The 17,535-nt window shown below is 37.4% G+C and overlaps 3 protein-coding genes across 3 annotated transcripts; 1 reads left to right on the forward strand and 2 right to left on the reverse strand.

The window, feature by feature from the left end:
• Positions 1-2,696: 2,696 nt before the first annotated feature.
• Positions 2,697-6,061, reverse strand: LOC113752738 (protein SIEVE ELEMENT OCCLUSION C). Its single transcript, XM_027296809.1, has 7 exons — positions 5,828-6,061; positions 5,224-5,316; positions 4,573-5,136; positions 4,411-4,540; positions 4,199-4,326; positions 3,510-3,998; positions 2,697-3,403 (listed from the first exon to the last, which is right to left on the reverse strand). The coding sequence occupies exons 1-7, from the start codon at positions 6,002-6,004 to the stop codon at positions 2,789-2,791; spliced, it is 2,196 nt and encodes a 731-aa protein (XP_027152610.1). The 5' UTR covers positions 6,005-6,061; the 3' UTR covers positions 2,697-2,788.
• A 3,562-nt stretch (positions 6,062-9,623) lies between these two features.
• LOC113751748 (proteasome subunit beta type-7-B) lies at positions 9,624-12,856 on the forward strand. Its single transcript, XM_027295865.1, has 9 exons — positions 9,624-9,733; positions 9,906-10,075; positions 11,223-11,364; positions 11,701-11,797; positions 11,884-11,953; positions 12,040-12,144; positions 12,229-12,327; positions 12,431-12,518; positions 12,644-12,856. The coding sequence occupies exons 2-9, from the start codon at positions 9,932-9,934 to the stop codon at positions 12,718-12,720; spliced, it is 822 nt and encodes a 273-aa protein (XP_027151666.1). The 5' UTR covers positions 9,624-9,733; positions 9,906-9,931; the 3' UTR covers positions 12,721-12,856.
• A 316-nt stretch (positions 12,857-13,172) lies between these two features.
• On the reverse strand, positions 13,173-16,398 carry LOC113751747 (glycosyl hydrolase 5 family protein). The gene is made up of 4 exons (XM_027295864.1): positions 15,821-16,398; positions 14,800-15,047; positions 13,892-14,412; positions 13,173-13,813 (listed from the first exon to the last, which is right to left on the reverse strand). The coding sequence occupies exons 1-4, from the start codon at positions 16,256-16,258 to the stop codon at positions 13,302-13,304; spliced, it is 1,719 nt and encodes a 572-aa protein (XP_027151665.1). The 5' UTR covers positions 16,259-16,398; the 3' UTR covers positions 13,173-13,301.
• Between the last annotated feature and the right edge of the window lie 1,137 nt (positions 16,399-17,535).

A 17,535-nucleotide genomic window follows, 5' to 3' on the forward strand; every position in this document is an offset into this window, starting at 1 on the left:
CGGAAATTCCCATCGCCTGATGAAGTAATAATCTAAGGATTTCGCCTTCAGTGTATTTTCACGACGCCTGTCGGTACTGTCAAATGTCGAGAGTTCTCGGACTGAGTTATGTACGATATTTCAAAAGTGATCTGTACCTGAGCTGATCAGGCTTGCACAAGCAGCTAAATTGTAATGCTTTTATTAGGTTTGCATATCTCGTTAAATCTCTCTACATATGGTCTGAATCTGGTTGAATCATGTAAATGGTCTGAATAAGTTAGGCAACTCAATTATCAATTCCTACCTGATTAATGACAACATGTTAACCAAAAATTTCTTCTGTTGCTCTTGTTCCAAGGATGGTGGAGCCATCCATGGTCGTCATGTACCATTCTTGGCGTGAGCAGAGGTGAATTAGTTGCAGCAGATGACTTGGCTACTTTAGCGGTGGAGGGATACTTCTCTTTTTCTTTGCTTGATACTTGGGTCTATTATAGTACAAGAAGCCTAAAAGGAAAGAAGTCCAGGAAAGCACATTTCCACGCACTGCAAACCCACCATAGACGGTGTGACTTTTAAGTTTCTCTAATTCTTTCTTTCACCGTAAAGCTTGCTCACTTTGATACAGGATCTTATATTTGCGTAAAAATTTGCATTGCGAGAATGGAGGACAAAAACACCTATCGCATTATGCACTGCAGCGTCATCAATAAGGAGGACCCTTTTGCTGGAATAAGTTATGCAATTAACGTAATTAGTTGGTAAATGTAGATTCTATCATGCTAGCCAAATGCAGGTAAGTTATAAATCTATCGCGTAAAGAAAAGTGTCAAAGGGGACTCTAAATCTCTCTGAAAATATTGGAATCTTGATTTTGGGGACCCAACAGACGAGGCCTTGCCCTTAAGGAATTCCAAGTAGCCAATCACAAGCATAAGTAACTGAATAAAGCAAAGTTTGAGAAGGAATAAGAAAAAGCTATGAATAATGGAATGTCTTGAGAATGCTAGCAGACAGAATCAAGTCCAACCTTTTCCAAGCTCTGTTCTGTCCTTTAGCCTATTTCTTGTTTTTTTTTTTTTTTTTTTTTTTTTTTTTTGGCTTTTCATTTTTATAATGTTGAGCTTTCATCCTTGCATTTGATTGCCGCCTACTTATGGAATTTCATACCATAACGCAGTTGGAAGTAATCAATTGAGAAAAGTTTTGTCGAGAGAAAGGTGAAAGAGAAGGTAAATATTTACTCGGGAAGATATTAACATGAAAATCCCCTTGTGATTTGGTGATCATAACATGTCTGATTTCTACGTATAGGAGAACATTGCTGTTATCGAACTGGTCCAAGCTCAATACGATTTATTCGAAACTGTAAGTACTATTTCTTGTAAAAAATGGAATTGCTGGTGTAGGCAGTGAATGTGTTCTTTCTTGCCAATGGAGGCTTCGTTACAACCATGGTTCAAAGTCGCGGTCGCGGCCTGGACCGTTCCACATCGATCTCAACATATTGGTCGCGGTCTCGACGAGACGCGAATTTTTGAAATATTTAATATTTTAAAAATTATAAAAAAAATGATAAACAAAAATAATTAAAAAATTAGTAAAAATAATAAAAATTCGAGTTGACTCGGGATGACTCGGCTGTTTCAACCCTTCACGGTGTCGTCTCGACGAGTCACGTATCTCGGTATCGTTTCGTTGCGATCTCGTCTCGGACTAGGCCGAGTCGAGTCTTCGAACCATGGTTACAACCCAATGTCTTGCAGACGGTATTCTAGCGTTGGATTGTTTTTTTTTTTTTCCCTCTCTGTTGAAAAGAGACCATAAGTCTGAAAGACAATGATGATGTCTTCCTGTGTTGCTTAGAAGCACATTTCGATAAATGAACTTTTTTGTTTTTCACGTCTTTTATAAATTCAAGTTAATATCTAATTTAAATTTTTGTCCACCTTTTATCTAAATACATTATGTGACTCACACGTGATCATTTATTAGGAGTAAAAATTAGATACAATTTGTAGTTAAACAAATAACCCGATACATTTTCATGTTTGCCTCTAAAAAAAATATAATCTGAATTGAATTATATTCATTTTTTCTTCCAAAAAAAGTGAGATATAACCCGATTCATATTCATTTTTATCCCTAAACAAGTGGAATCTAAACTTTTTTATACCTAAAAAATGATCACATGTGAGTTGCTTAATGATTTTAGACTAAAAAATGGCTAGCAACTTAGGTTATGATCAAATTTTGCTGACTTTGAATTTGTAAAGAACATAAAATTAACCTTCTAAGAGTGAAAGACGAAAAATTCATTTAGCAAAATGTGAGAAACATTTTAAAAAATTTTTGTAAAATTTTTTTTTTCCCTTCAGGGACACGCGATAAAATTGGAACTACCAAGAATAAATTTGTACTCCTGTCTGTCTATTCACTTGAGTAAATTCCTTTTTCAGGTAATGCTATAGGAAGATTGGATGGATGATTGTTAACAGCCTGAAACATCCGAATACAATATGGTACAGGTAAGAAAATAGGTTTACTTCCTTCTTATTCTTCCAATTTTTTTTCCCTTTTTATTGTTGTCTGTTAGCGTGTCTCTGTCTGCGCAGCAGAAGCAGTCTTCCCAAAAATCTGAATGTGTTTTACCAGAAAAGCAAGGATATAGACCATAACAAGGATAAGTTATTAGTAGTAATATTAGCATGGACAGTTCATTTTCTTTGGTTGCTACTTGCTTATCCCCCTGACATGCTGATCATCCTATTTTATATGGTTAAATGACTGGAAATTTTGCAACTTTCTATTCAGTTGCATCACATTTGTAGAGTACATACTTCTCCTTCAGGCGTTTACATACTGCACAGAACACAGGCCCCTTTAACAATCCCTCATTGAATGCAAGAATTTCAGCATGATCGCAAGGTCCTGTGGAAAGGGTAGGCTCAAGGGCACTTTTAATAGCACCCACTATTCCCATAGTCCCTAAATTTTCAGCCCAGAAGGGGAAAAGATCAAAGAATTCTGTAACTTTCTGTCCTTGAAGCTTTATCAGGCCTGGCAAAGATCCTGTCCCAATGAGCACCCATCCATCATCACTGTCGTCAACTTCCAACAATCCCAATATCTCTTTCGACATATCATCATCATTGTTTTCTTGGCGACTAGTCAAACTTTTCATACTCTCCAATCGCAGCCAAAAGAAACGAATCTTTGTGAATGTGAGATATGTACACAAGTTTTCTTGTTCGATAATACGTAAAATGCTTTGTAATTTTTCAGTTGGACTCCTCCAGCCAACATAAATCACCTCCAGCTGAAGTTCTGTGTTACTAACTTCCTTGATTTTGGAACTGAAATTTCTGATCCAATCTGCGTTCCCACTTCCAAAAATGCAGAAATTTTTACCTTCCTCGATCTGCTATTAGAAAGAAATTGTGAGCTGAAGCATAAAGGTCTTTTTTTTTTCTTGGGAACATAAATATCTTCAAAATTTTGAGCTATCTATGAGTAGGAATTCTTACCCATTTGGTCAATAAAGGATCAATACCATCAATCATGAGCTGTAGTGTCCACTTCTCCACTTCCCAGAGCTCTTTCTCTCTAGAAATTGAAAATGGAAATGCTTTGGCACCCCAGATCCATATCATGTCCATTGCATTTGAATTTGTGATCATGCCATTAGTATCCAATACAACCATCATGGCCTCCTCTTTGAAGTTCCATTCTTGTATGATGAAGTTGACAACTGCTGAATTTAGTAACCCTGGCTGCTTTAATGACCAAAATGGCAAGGAACCTGATAGAAATTGAAAACTGATTTTATCTGCGTGACTCCAACCATGTGAAGATGAGAGTGGAACCCATAAAACAACATAGCTCCCTCCAATTTTCTCCTGGTGGGGATGATCGTATGTCTGATGCACCAGCAGGAAGATTTTCTCAATAGGGAGGAGCTCAGGCTTTGATATTAGAAGGATGACCACCTTATTTTTCAGTTCAGAGATGCTATGCTGTTGAACATGAGATCAGTAGTGAGGAGTCTCGCAGGTTTCAAGAATGCCATGGTTAGATAAACTTCTCAGAAGTCCAGAGATCAATATGCCAGCAGGAAGAGAAAATCAATCAAGTAAAATTTACTACAAATAATCTGATCAGCAAGATTTATCCCCATGTGTATATCCCCAGATAACGAATTGGCAAAAGAAAATACCTTTTCTTTTGATAAACAATCCATCAATGGGAAGTTATCCCCAGAAGCAATTAGCATCTTCAGCTTTTCTTGGTTATCGACATGAATCTGATTGAATAGATTTGGTAGTTTCTCATACAACCTTGAATCTGCAAATCGTGCGAGGAGACAACCTAATAAAAAGTGACTTTGCACAGTGAAAGCTTCAATTAAAGCTTGACAAAGAGACCAACCTATTTGCTGATGGCACATTTTGACCTGCTCTCTCAAGTCGCAGTACAATGCGCTCAATTTGTAGACTAAATTGCGCATTGTCCATGCTGCAATTGTTATAGAATTTGAATTCCTGAAGAAAGAATCCGCAACTTACTTGCATACTTGTAAGAGACTTAGAGATGCTGGCAATGGTTATACATGACGCAAGTAACATGCGAAGTGTATGCTATTACCATATAATCATTAACATGGGGAAAAGAACAATAAAAAAGAGGTAAATGAAGGGAAAGAACATGCACTTGGTCCTGCTTTCTGGTTCTCAAGTCTGCAATGAAAGAAAAACATGCCAATGAACTCCTAAAAATCCAGTAGCTGCCCAAGTAGATTTTTGACTTCGCAGCAGATATGACCTTGTACTCCAAAAGTTCTTTTTGCAAAGGCAGGCTTTCAAATTCAATGATAACTTCTGTCAACTCCATGACGGTCTTTACTAACAGTGTAAATGCCTTAAATTGCGCCCTGAACCCACTCACGTCTGATGGCACTTGTCTAAGTAATGCAACTAGCGCTGCCAAGGGATTACGGGATTGAAGCTGCACTTGGAGCTGCAATACACCATAATTTGTGAAGAATGCTGCAACAACTAGAACTACTTTTGCATCCCATCTAAATTTCCCTAACATGTCAAATAAGGACATTGTCTTTGTGTGTATATCCCCTCCTTCAAAGCATCTGCTCAGTACCTGTAAGTAGAGCTATTATATGTTAGGTAGACTCTTATAAAAGGATAGCAAGACTGGAAGTTGAATCAAGAAACATATAGTTATGACCTCATGTGAGATTTTAAAGATGGTGTATCCCAGCGAATCATGTAATCCAATTGCATCAGCATCCCATACGGCCACATTTTCTTGATGACAATCCTGAATCAAGAACTTTCAAATTCTAGCAATGCAGTATCTCGTATATATGAATCAAGATATAATAATCTTTATCTGCTGATGTCGACGTAGCAAATACGGAATGTTATTCCATGAATTCTGATGGATCTCTTGGCAATTAATTTTTCAGACCATCATTAAGGTATCAAGATCAATTGACTCCCACTCCAAAGCATGACAGTTTGCTGGCAATTGGAGCGTATTTGAACTAGAACACTGAATTTCATTGTCAAAATTTACCAAAAACGAAATTTCCATGCCTCCAAATTAGTCAAAACTCCCAACACGTCTGATATGCTAGACTTCAAGGGAAGGCCACGACGATAAAATCATTGTTACGGGGATTCGCTTCATCTTTTTTAACTCTGAGATTTTCGAATTACAGTCCATGATTAAGAAATTCTAACATACGACATCAAATTCTAGAGGGCCACTGAAACAGACACAATATATGTGAAGAAAGGACAAGATTTATGGGGGAATGTATACATACAGCTTCTGATACAGGACTAGCACGATGGATAATATTCTTCACAGCATGAAGCAATTGCTGAGCATCCAGCTGACGACCATCAGGGTCATGGGTCATAAGGATCTTTCTTATTAGAAAATCTTCTTCGGTAGACACTGGTAAATGTATATAGCGCTTTTCAAACCCGGTTAAGCTCATGGCAAAAGTGAAGGGGGAGCCTGATCAGGTGCCTTTCTGAATTGAGAAACAAAAGAAAATTGGCATCTGAAGACGATGTATTCGAAATGCTGATGATCGCTGAAACGACTGCTCTTTTATACTTGTGAGCAGACAGGAAAAGTAAGACAAACAGCATTACTTGCTCCTTCTGGTATACTAATGTGCTTTAGTGCAAGTGTGTGAGCAAAGTTCTTAGTGAGAGTTGAGAAATTGAAATATCGAAACTTTTCCAACAGAGGTGAGAAATACTTAAAATAGTCTTAGGTTGCGTACTGATAGCCATAGGGTAATTTTTGATGCACCATTGCTGAGACATCCCTTTAGGTACCTTTTTTCCGTATCAATAAAGAAAAGATTGTTTACCATTAGATGTTTCACTACAAACAATTTTGCACTAATAACTCGGTGATCAAGAAAAGCGCATCAATTTAATGCTTTTCAAGGTCAGTGTAAAGCACTGAAACACTAAAGCTAGCAAATCTTCACTAATAAAGCTTTAAATATTCCTTCTCATTCTTCTGGCCCTTCGCACCTTCTACTTTTCGACTTATTGGGAAAAAAAGTAAGGAAAAGCAAAAGAGAAGCTGAGTATGCAGAGTCCACCACCTTCTAAGCGTTAGCGTCGAAGAAGATAAAACACTAAAGATAACAGAGTATTGACAGAAACGGCTTATAAACTACCGGTGAAGAGACGGGTGAGTAAAGCTAAACTCGATTGGCAAGAAATTCAAGATTCACATACCATATGAAAAGCACGGAAATGTCCCTGTTGATGACTGTGCTTAATATGGCCAAGTTCCTTAAAAGTACTGCAAAGCTTCTGGAGGAGAAAAAGAATCAAAGAACGTTTTTTTTTTTTTTTTTTATCATGGTTAACGCTCCAACTACTTGTATCAGTATGTAATTAAAATTTGAAAGAGCAGCGAAAATCTGGTCCACTGACATGAAAAGCGCAATGGGATTTACTTTCAGAAGTAAAGATGCGAGTTTTGGCCAAAAACTTGCGTTCAAATATTTTCTTTTCCCCTTCGAAAAATTAGTGCCCCGTAACAAATAACCCAAAAAAAAAAAAGAAAAGAAAAGCGAAAAAAGAAATAGAGAAGAAAACTTTGATTTAGCAAAGAAACTAGTTATAAAATGAAAATCAGAACCATTGCATCGGTTCACTGGTTCATACATCATTTCAGCAAGCTGAGCATAGCAGAAACATAGTTTGTAATTTGACAATGTATTAAAGAATCACTTATTAAGAGTTAATCTCCGAGTAATTCCGGTTTTCTAGACTAGAATTAGTAAATCTATTTACTGAATAAAGAAAATCCATTTACTGATTTGTAGGTAAACCTAACAAGGTCATTGCAATCTGGCATTCAACCTTCGAATTCTTGTTACAAGTATTTAGTGCTGTAGCAACTTATTCCCGTCCTATTCATCATTATCCAATGAGTCAATGACCCTTGACTTTTGAGAGAGCTGGAAGCTTGATTGCATCAATCGCTTTGACAATGCTGGTGGTTGTTGCCTCGTAAGGATCTTGATTGTTGTCTAGAAAATGCCGGTGGTAATTTCGAGCACTTACTTCCTAATGAACTGTAAGTCACAAGCCATGGGGAATATGACCTGCATCTGCATGTGTGATTACCTCGAATTGAATTGGTCCAATATTTTCCATTTTCAGTTGAAAAAACCACTCTGCAAGTATTCAAACTCATCTCCCAATGAATTCCAAAGCTCCGTCGCTTCGCTTCAATCTTGAACGCAATAATTTCGTGTATAACTGTGCATTGGCGGACAAAACACTACTCTAATATTCGATGCAGGTCCCCTGCTTGAGATGTGCAGACTTAATGAAAATAGAATCTCAAAGAAACTCCATTTCCCTTCTGGGGATTAACAATGATTCCTAAAGTGCAACTAATAAGCATCCCAGTTTGATTTGCCTGTGATAAAGCTCACCCTATTTAACTGAAGTGTAGGACTCTTAGGATCACAGAAAGATGATTACTACTATATGGATATGTTCGTGGGAGGCTTTCTTCTTTAATGGAATAGTTACGTGCATATTTTTGGTTTTCTGACATGGCCATGACACTTGTTGGGCCATTTCTCATTACTTCACTGCCTGAGAGACTCACCAACAAGGGTCCCATGCTATGGCCGGTAATGGGGATAGTACCATCTCTTATTCTCTGTACCAATGACGTCTATGACTGGATTACAGAAGCTTTGATCAAATCTGGTTGCACATTTCACTTCAGAGGAATGTGGAGAGGACCGTTGGGTATCATAACAGCTGATCCTTCTAAGATCGAATACATGCTGAAATCAAAAGAACTTCCCAAAAGGAAGCTACTACAGAGAAAGACTTCTGACTTGCTTGGTGAAGGAATTTTCAATGCTGATGATGATTTGTGGAAGCAACAAAGGAGAGCAGCAATTTCAGAGCTGCATTCTGGTCACTTCGTTGCATACTCGAGGCAGACTGTGGAAGACTTGGTGCACCAGCAGCTGTTGAAAAATAATGGAAAAGGTAAAAGGTGGCAATCTCTAAAGAATCCGTTAAGCAACACCAATGTAATCATCGTAGAAACTAAAGGAGTATGCCTGCCTAACGCATTGAATTAAAATGCTAACCAAATTGAGTGCACGTTTTGAAAATTTTCCAAGAATCCTGCAGGAATGTTTCGGTGGATGTTTACTTCCCAGAATCCCATTCAAACCCTTAGGCACTGTTTGTTCTATGGAAATAGCAGGGAAAGGAATGGAAAGAAAATGAAGAGACAAGAAGGTTTCTGATGTTCGGATTGATCTTTGAGGATAGGGAGAAAAAGGGGGGGATAAATTCCAATATTGTTTGTCAATCTACTTTCCATCAAAAAGTGAGCAAAAAACGTGGGAAAGGAAACCAAAACTAATAAAAATTTTGAAGTGTTTTTTTATGCTCCTGCATTGGCATTTTTATTTATGAACTTGAGGTCGAGTTCTTTTGAAGTTGAGGAATTTGATGTAAGACATCCACTCACGATTTGGAGAGTTAAAAGATACCTGTCTCGAAGTCAAGGGATCATGAGAGGGAAGACGGAAAAAAGAACCACGTAGCTCTATTTTTTCATAGATCTTGTGTGTTTGTATTTGAATAGGAGATTATTTGTGATAATATTTTAATAAAACTCTATAGTACTATTTTTGCAATGTGATATATTTAAGATAAACAAATGATTGAAAAAAAAAATCAAAAAAAATTTTGCAAACAAAGCTCTATCCTGTTTGGGATACTATTTGAGCTTATATTTAGGAATTGGGATAGTCTCTCATTTTTTTATTTGCAAATTGGGATACTCTCTCATTTTTGTCCCCTTCTCCTCCTCATGAAAGATTTTTTTTTTTTTTTTTAAATATAAGTGAGAGGCCTTTAATCAAAGCTTTCATTTGTACTTTTTTCTTCTGTGCCACCCAAGACTAGACTTTTCTATACAATTCCCCTCTGAACTATTTTACCTTTCTCTAGGCCCCAACAATTAACATAATTATGAAAAGGCCCGTCATCTTTTCCTTTTCTTATTCCCCAAGCTTTCCCGAAGAAAAAATATACTTATTAACTCCTTCCAAACACGCTGGTCTGTTGCTCTCTCTCTCTCTCTAAAATCATACGTTTAGAGATCTCCATAGATCTTTCTGTCATAGCCGGAATTTTCAGTTTCAATTCTGGTAAGTATAGAACTCAGTTACGTTACATAAGTATATGTGTGTAGGATGATATCAAAATACATATTACCATAATATAAACCCTAAATTGACGTTTTATGATAGTAAATCAGCTTGGTTCACGGGATTAAACTTCGGGTCTGGTAAACTTCCTCTATTTTTATACTTGAATTAGGTTAATTTGAAGCTTAGCAGTCAAAGATGTCGAAGGCAGCAATTGAGGTCCCTCCAAAAGGCGGGTTCAGCTTCGATTTGTGCAGAAGGAATGAGATGCTGGTGAAAAAGGGTCTAAATGCCCCTTCTTTTCTCAAGACTGGAACAACAATTGTGGGCTTAGTTTTTCAGGTTTCTGTGCAATTTTTTTTAATGAATTCATCTTTCTATGTTCTTTATAGTTTTTTTTTTTTTGGGCGAATTAGATTTTCGTGGGTTTCATATGAACACCTATCACCGAACACTTGTAATTTTTTAGTTTTGGCTATAGGATGAGTGTTATTGTTTGATTGTGGATGATTGAAGAAAGCTCCTTGTTTTTATATGTGATTATGTATCTACTTACAAATGAATGCCTGGATGTACTCGGTTTTTGAATTAGTAACGAAATAATAAAGCATTGTCTGTTATAAGTTGTTTTAATGCTAAAAAATGTTGATACTAGAGTATAGTGTTAATCGATTCCAACTTCTTGGCAGATTAAGGCAACTGTATGTTGGCTTAGAGGAGTTTCGAAATAGGAAGATAGCTAAGAGAACTGCCTTTTGTGATTATAGTCATTAGACACTATTTTCTGTCTGGTCACTGCCTTCCAATTTGATGAATCGCCTAGTTGATGTTTTAAGTGGGTTCGGCCTGAAAACTGTTTCTATAGCTATATGTAATATAATGTTAGTCAGTGGATTGATGGATATGTTGTGCATGTGTGCCATAATGACCTATAATTTTCCCCTCCCACCCCTGCTTCCAAACCTTTTAAAAAAAAAATTTCTTGCTTGGTGTTGGTCTATACCTAAGTGGTGTTTAATACGGTGAACCAGACTTCTTAAGTGTCAAAAGACTGATTTTTGGTACTTTTGGTAGATGAGCCAGTTCAATAACTTGCTGTTCTTCTTTCTACCTTTTATTTGGAATCTAGAATCTTGTATCATTGAGAAACAGTTAGATACAGATAACTTAGGCAAAAGGCATTGGTCGATGTGCTATGCTTATTTGCACTAATATTTTGGGACTATTTTGCGACATCTTGCTTGGTCATGAAATCTCATTGTTTGGTGTGAGAAACCGGAGAACCTATGGGAGAAAAATGTTTCATGATGAGATGTAGAGATAAGTGCAGTTTGAGCCTTTTAAATGTTGATAGCTTTGCGCTCGTAGTTGGTTTAGTTGTAGTCTTTCATGACTATTGATAGATGCTTCCTGTTCCATTTAAAATTGCTGGATTACGCAAGAAATGCTTTACTTTCTGGTACTTTTAACTGTTATTTTGTTTCTTCAGGATGGTGTTATTCTTGGAGCAGATACTAGAGCAACAGAGGGACCCATTGTTGCTGATAAGAACTGTGAGAAAATCCATTATATTGCCCCTAATATTTATTGTTGTGGAGCTGGTACTGCTGCTGATACAGAGGCAGTGACAGGTAATTTAAGATCATTCTTCTGCAAAAAGTGGACAAAGCAGTCATTATGATATTGATGAGGTAGAAATAGGTTTGTCTTCAATTCTGTGGCAGCCAACTTTTAGGATGTTAGAGAATCTGTTGTGGCTAACTTATATTGTAAGATCATCTGGTCTCCACCCTTCCCCCAACCCTCCCCCACCCTTCCCCCCCTTTTCTTTTTTTCTCTTTTTGGGATAGGCTGGCATTATCTTTTCATGACTTAATGTCAGTGTTTACTTCTGCTTATCTGTGTTGCTATAAAATTCTGAAAATCTATTTATTTCTGATATTTAAATTTCTGCTTTTGTTGTCTAGACATGGTGAGTTCACAGCTAACACTACACCGCCATCATACTGGTCGCGAGTCCAGGGTTGTCACAGCTCTTACACTTTTGAAGTCTCATCTTTTTAGGTGAGTTTCATTTTATGGTAGCTGCTATAAGCATGATTTGTAATTTCTCTTTCTAAGCAGATTTAATTTTTCTTGTGATAATGCAGCTACCAAGGTTATGTGTCAGCGGCATTAGTCCTTGGCGGGGTAGATTTTACAGGCCCACACCTCCACACGGTGTGTTAATTTGGCTTGTTAAATTCAATTCAAATTCCGCCGCTATATTTGAATGTAACAGTTATTATATTTATATTGTGCCACAGATTTATCCACATGGATCAACGGACACACTTCCCTTTGCAACCATGGGTTCTGGTTCCCTTGCTGCCATGGCTGTCTTCGAGTCTAAATACCGTGAAGGTCTAACTGTAAGTTTGTATGCTGTTTTGTTTGAGCATTGAATTTGTTAATTGCTTGGAGACTAGGAATTGGTTAATATTGGTGTATTATAGAGAGATGAAGGGGTTCAACTAGTTGCAGAAGCCATCAGCTCTGGCATTTTCAACGACTTGGGGAGTGGTAGCAATGTTGATATCTGTGTTTTGACAAAGGTGCATATTTAATCTTTTTGTCATTTATCAAACCAATATTAAGAAATGAATTGTAAGCTATTGAATGGCTTGATAACTCTGGTGTCTGGTGGAAACTTTGCAGGGCCACAAGGAGTACCTGAGAAACCATCTTCAGCCTAATCCTCGGACCTATATCAGTGAGAAGGGTTACTCCTTCTCGAAGAAGACTGGTAAGTAGTTGCATAGAATTTTCTTATTTGGAGATGGCTAGAACCACAAGTATGTTTTATTCTGAATGCTTTTGCTTCATTTTGGAGTATCCCCTTGTTTATTCGTGTATTCATTCCGCTTGCAGAAGTTCTGCTGACAAAGATCACGCCATTAAGAGACTCCATACACATTATTGAAGGAGGAGATGAAATGGAGGAGTAGGCCTTTTCGGATTTGTCTGATAGCTGAATTTTAAGCTTGAATTGGAATTTCTTTAAAAGGATTTGCTGCATTTTCTTAATAGAAAAGTCGACTGCTTTTCATATTGCGTATTAACATGAAATTTTTTGGGACTAAAGTACTACTCTTCTAATGCCTTCTTACATAATGTTCTCTCACCCTCCCTCCCCCTCCTCCTCCTTCTCTTATATGATGCTACTTGTTTAGGAGCCTCACAAAAACATCAATCTGCCAATCCTAGCTCTTTCCCCAACTAATAGCATTCACTCTCTACCACCATCTCGCTTTATTTTTTATTTATTTATTTATTTTTATCTAGCTTCTGGCGATTCATCAGATGACCTATTACACAATTTGCCTTTCTTGTGATCAATGATGGGAAAATTCAGAACAGAAAATTAGAAATCCAATCAAGCAGAAATTGGCGTGCTTTGTACATGGAAGCATGTATATTTGCATTACGTTATAGTGTTCATGTAAGTTTGTTCACAATTTTGTGTAAATTTGCAATGGCATAAGCAGAGGCTCAAAAGGCCGGTCCCCGTCCCTTTTTGTCGTCCACATTACCAACTTCTCAAGCTTTCAGCCAGCGTCTTTGCAAGATTAAAGAGGATTGAGTCATCCATCTGGGAAAAGGATTTTGTGGAGCTGGTTCCATGCCTGCTACTGTCAACCAGTTTGAACCACTGGCTCGCAGGGTCACAGGAACTGTCTCTACTCAAACACTTGCAGTTGTTCGTGACAACAACGTTGTTGGAGTCTACGTCCAAGCAAACTTCACTTCCATCGCAAAGCTTGGAAGATAAGTGCATCTTGGAGTCTGAGATGGCTTCCCATTTTGAACTTTTATCAGTGCAAATTATACCAAGTTTTGCTGGCTGCCCGAGTGCATCTGCCTGCAGGCAATAGTACGTTCCTTTTATAGTTAGTGTTTTCTGAGGGCTATAGCCCCATGCCTCCGCCTCAGAGCAGGGTCCTAGTTCCAATGGTTTTAACAATGATTTTCTTTGCACACAAAGCCCCGTTGCCGGATGGAATATTATTTTGTGTGGACGGCTTTCCGAGACACCCGGTCCTGCATTGCATAAAAAAATCCTTTATTTTCCAGATCATTCGTTTCGAAGTTTCGAGATACGAAGAAAGATAGGAATACCTCGGAAAGGGGATTGAAGGGCAGAAATCCTTTGAATGAAGCTTGAATTCCTGGTCTCGCACCAATTCCAATTGTAAATCCCATAACTCTCATCCTTTCCAGCCACCCCTTCTCGCAAGTAATAGCTTCCAACGAGTGTCCAAAGCGCCCAGTCCAAGTCCAGTTCAGCAGCCCAGCCCAAGAAGCAATTCAAGAACCTGTTATCATTCACATTAGTTCCCCTTAGATCCACACCAAATTCGCTCACGAACAGCGGGTACCCTTGATCCAACAAGAAACCCGATTTCCTCATCATGTCGTTCACCAATCGTCCACAAACTTGGTTCGGGTTGCCCGTTTCCCAAGCCTTTCCGTCTGAGAAGCCATACCAGTGCACCTCGTACACCAGCTTGCCGGAGAACGTTAAGTTGACCGGCTTTTGGAGGAGGAAAGAGAAATCTTTATCGTAGTTCAGACCAGAAAGAATTATCAGAACATCTGGGTTTGCTGCGTGCACTGCTTCTGCTCCTTTCTGCATGTACCTGTTCCATTTTACAAGCATTTGTTGGTGGATCATGAGACCTTTCATATGAGATCAACCTCAATTAATTCCATGAAATTAAATTTTTATTTTTTTTTTAAAAAAAGGAATAGTATAAGAGATGGATTATTGTTGCTATTGTAATTTTATTGTTCCGCTACAAGAAATGATATGTTAATTCAATTGCAATCAATGGCTTTTGAGTTGGAAGTGTAACTATTAGTGGGAAAAGCACATCCTATGACTATGAGCATGCAAATAACGAAAAAAATTAAGTTATTTTTATTAAAACTTTTAATTAGCGCAAGTTATTAGAGGTTTTGTTAACTGATTAATTTCTAGTGCCTAATTATTAGTATTGAACATGATGTCATGTTACGTTTTGTACCTGTACCAATCGTTTACATTTTGTTTGGGTCCTCGGAGTTCATTTCTTAAGCTGATGCCAACCACGTTGTTGATTCCACAGAACATGGCGGCAACCTCAGTCAGGCCTTTGATCCACAGGTCAGGGTTGAAGTACCGATCGCCAAAGAAGCCATTGCCGTCAAAGTTGCTACAGCACCAGCCTGGTTTGCTTATATGATTATCCAGGATGATCATCACATTGTTGCTTGCAAGACTAGCCACCACTGCCTGTAATTACGCAAATTTCATCATCATCTCCTAAGAAAAAGGATTTTGATTTTATTCTTTCCTCTGCAAATCAAAGACGTGGGTTTATAATTAAGTCGCAGATATATATATGTGTGATAGTTGGTACGTACATGTTGTGGCATCATGTGTGAAGTTCGATTATTAATTATCATTATACCATGCCAATAAGAAAAAAGCCGACAACAGATGATAACTTCTGTTTCATTGTCATCCAAGTCACTCTCAACTGTTGTTTTTGAAGTCAATACAACGGTACGTATGTGTGTGTGTGTGCTTATCAGAAAGGAAAAGTCTTGCAGATAAGATTTTGGATGGTGCAAATAAATTGTAGCCAACAATTTGACTTGAATGTTGTTGTGTCACTATAACATATTCATTACCTACGCCACAAATTGGATGAGATCATCGTATATATTTGGATACAACGTTAGGCTTCTTGGGGCAATTCTTCGGCCGGTAAAACTTTATATTATCTTGTACTCCTACTATTTAGCATACACACGTCACTGTGTATTTGTGTGGCAAATATTTCTTTCCAACTTTTCTAACCGATCGACACAAGTGCCTTGATCAGTCTCCATAAGCTAATAGGACCTGTAATATTGATATCTTCATCTCCCAAATTCTTGTTTCTCATGCATAATTACAAACTTCATTAGTAAAACCTGCACCCTTAACTCCGGCCTTCGTTTTTGATAGTTGGACATATGAAGTCCTCAGTCAAACTAAGAATTTTTAAATCATTTATATACCTGATAAGCATTGATGAGGCTAAGATCAATTATGGAGGGGTTGTTGGCTTGAAATCCAGCAATGGACTCGGTCAGTCCAAGCTTCTGAAAAGACTGCCTGACGGAGAGGGAAGCCAAGGTATCATTGGTGAACAAGAAAAGTGGCCAAGTTAGCCTGACACAGTTGAATCCCATATCTACAATACTCCTGGAAATTACATCCACCGGCTGCTTGCTCAGGCCTTCAGCCACAACAACTTCAAGGTGTGTTACCCAGTTCACACAAGCCAGTTTGACTCGTTGCCCTGATCCGTTAACAATCCACCGGGAATTGGTGTAAAGCGGTTGCCCCATCACAGCTTTCTGCGAAAAGATACCCAGACTAGGGAAGAAAAGAAAAACTAAAAAGGTGAAAGAAAGAGCATGTTGCCAAAAACTGAACCCTTTCATGGTTTTCATCCTTTTCAGGACTTGATCTGTGGTTTATTATGGCAAAGCATACATGAAAAGGAATAGAATGATCTGTGGTTTATATGCTATGGTCCAGAAACAACAAGGGCAAGTTACAAAGATGGTTTGGTCAAGAAGCGATGTGGAGATTGAATACTTATTAGATTTGTTTCTATATATGATGACTGCGATTTATGTTTCTTCTTTGTTCACGTTTCCGTTTCGTGGAAGTAAAATCTGTGAGAACAGCAGTTTAACGTGGGGTTTAGAATAAGGCAAACTTGGCGTTGGCTCTTCTATCTCCAAAGGTCAAAGACTCCAGCCTTTTAAGTCTCAATTAGCTAGATTACAAAAAGGAATAGAAAATAAAAAAGGACAAATAATAATATTTCTATATATATATATATATATATATATATATGATTTTAATGTTGTGAGCAAGCACGAATTAATACTTAGATTGGATGAAAGTGGATTACTTATTTTCAAATTATTCATCCTCAAGTAAATCTGGCCTGTTACAAGCGTTTGGAAAACTACAACTGCATAGTTTTGAAACTTTTTCTCTACCATGTGTTAAAAGTTTAAAGATCGATCATTTAATAAAGGAGTCCGAGATATATTCTTGTCACTTCAAAGAGGAGTGTGAACAATAAACTTGTGCATCATATAAGACACAGTAAAAAACTTTTGTAATTGATTTAATTAAATTTTTTAATCACACCATCACCACGAGCAGTATTATCTTGATTTAAGTACGTTTGCAACGAGCAACTGGTCAAAAATGTTATTCGAAATGGCTGTTAGATCTTTTGGGGTTTAAGTTAACTGAATTTTGGATGTAATTTTATTAAGAATCCATTTAACAAGTGCCAGCTCGTTAAAATGTAATTTAGATGTTATTTTTTTTTTAAAAAAAGTAAAATTAATTAAAAAAATATAAATATAATAGAAAATAATAATTATTCGTATATACATTTACATGATTATATGTTATTTAGGTGTGGCAACGGATGATCTCGACATCCTCTAAAAAAAACCCTATAATTAAAGGCTTACCTCTACATGTAAAAGATTTAGTGTAAGAAGGATCCATACCGAAATGCTTATGGTCGCTTGTCAAGATAAAATAGAATTTGTTTGGACGTTAAAGTACTTTTTCCCGACCATGTAGTAAAAACTAGAAATCATTATGCCGGGAAATAAGCCTTCATGCAGCGTTCTTATCCATATAATGCTAATTATGGGAGGAAAAGTTTTGTGTCTAAGAATTGGTGTTGGAATTA

Source organism: Coffea eugenioides, chromosome 11, assembly GCF_003713205.1.
Source record: "Coffea eugenioides isolate CCC68of chromosome 11, Ceug_1.0, whole genome shotgun sequence".
In the NCBI taxonomy this organism is placed as follows: domain Eukaryota; kingdom Viridiplantae; phylum Streptophyta; class Magnoliopsida; order Gentianales; family Rubiaceae; genus Coffea; species Coffea eugenioides.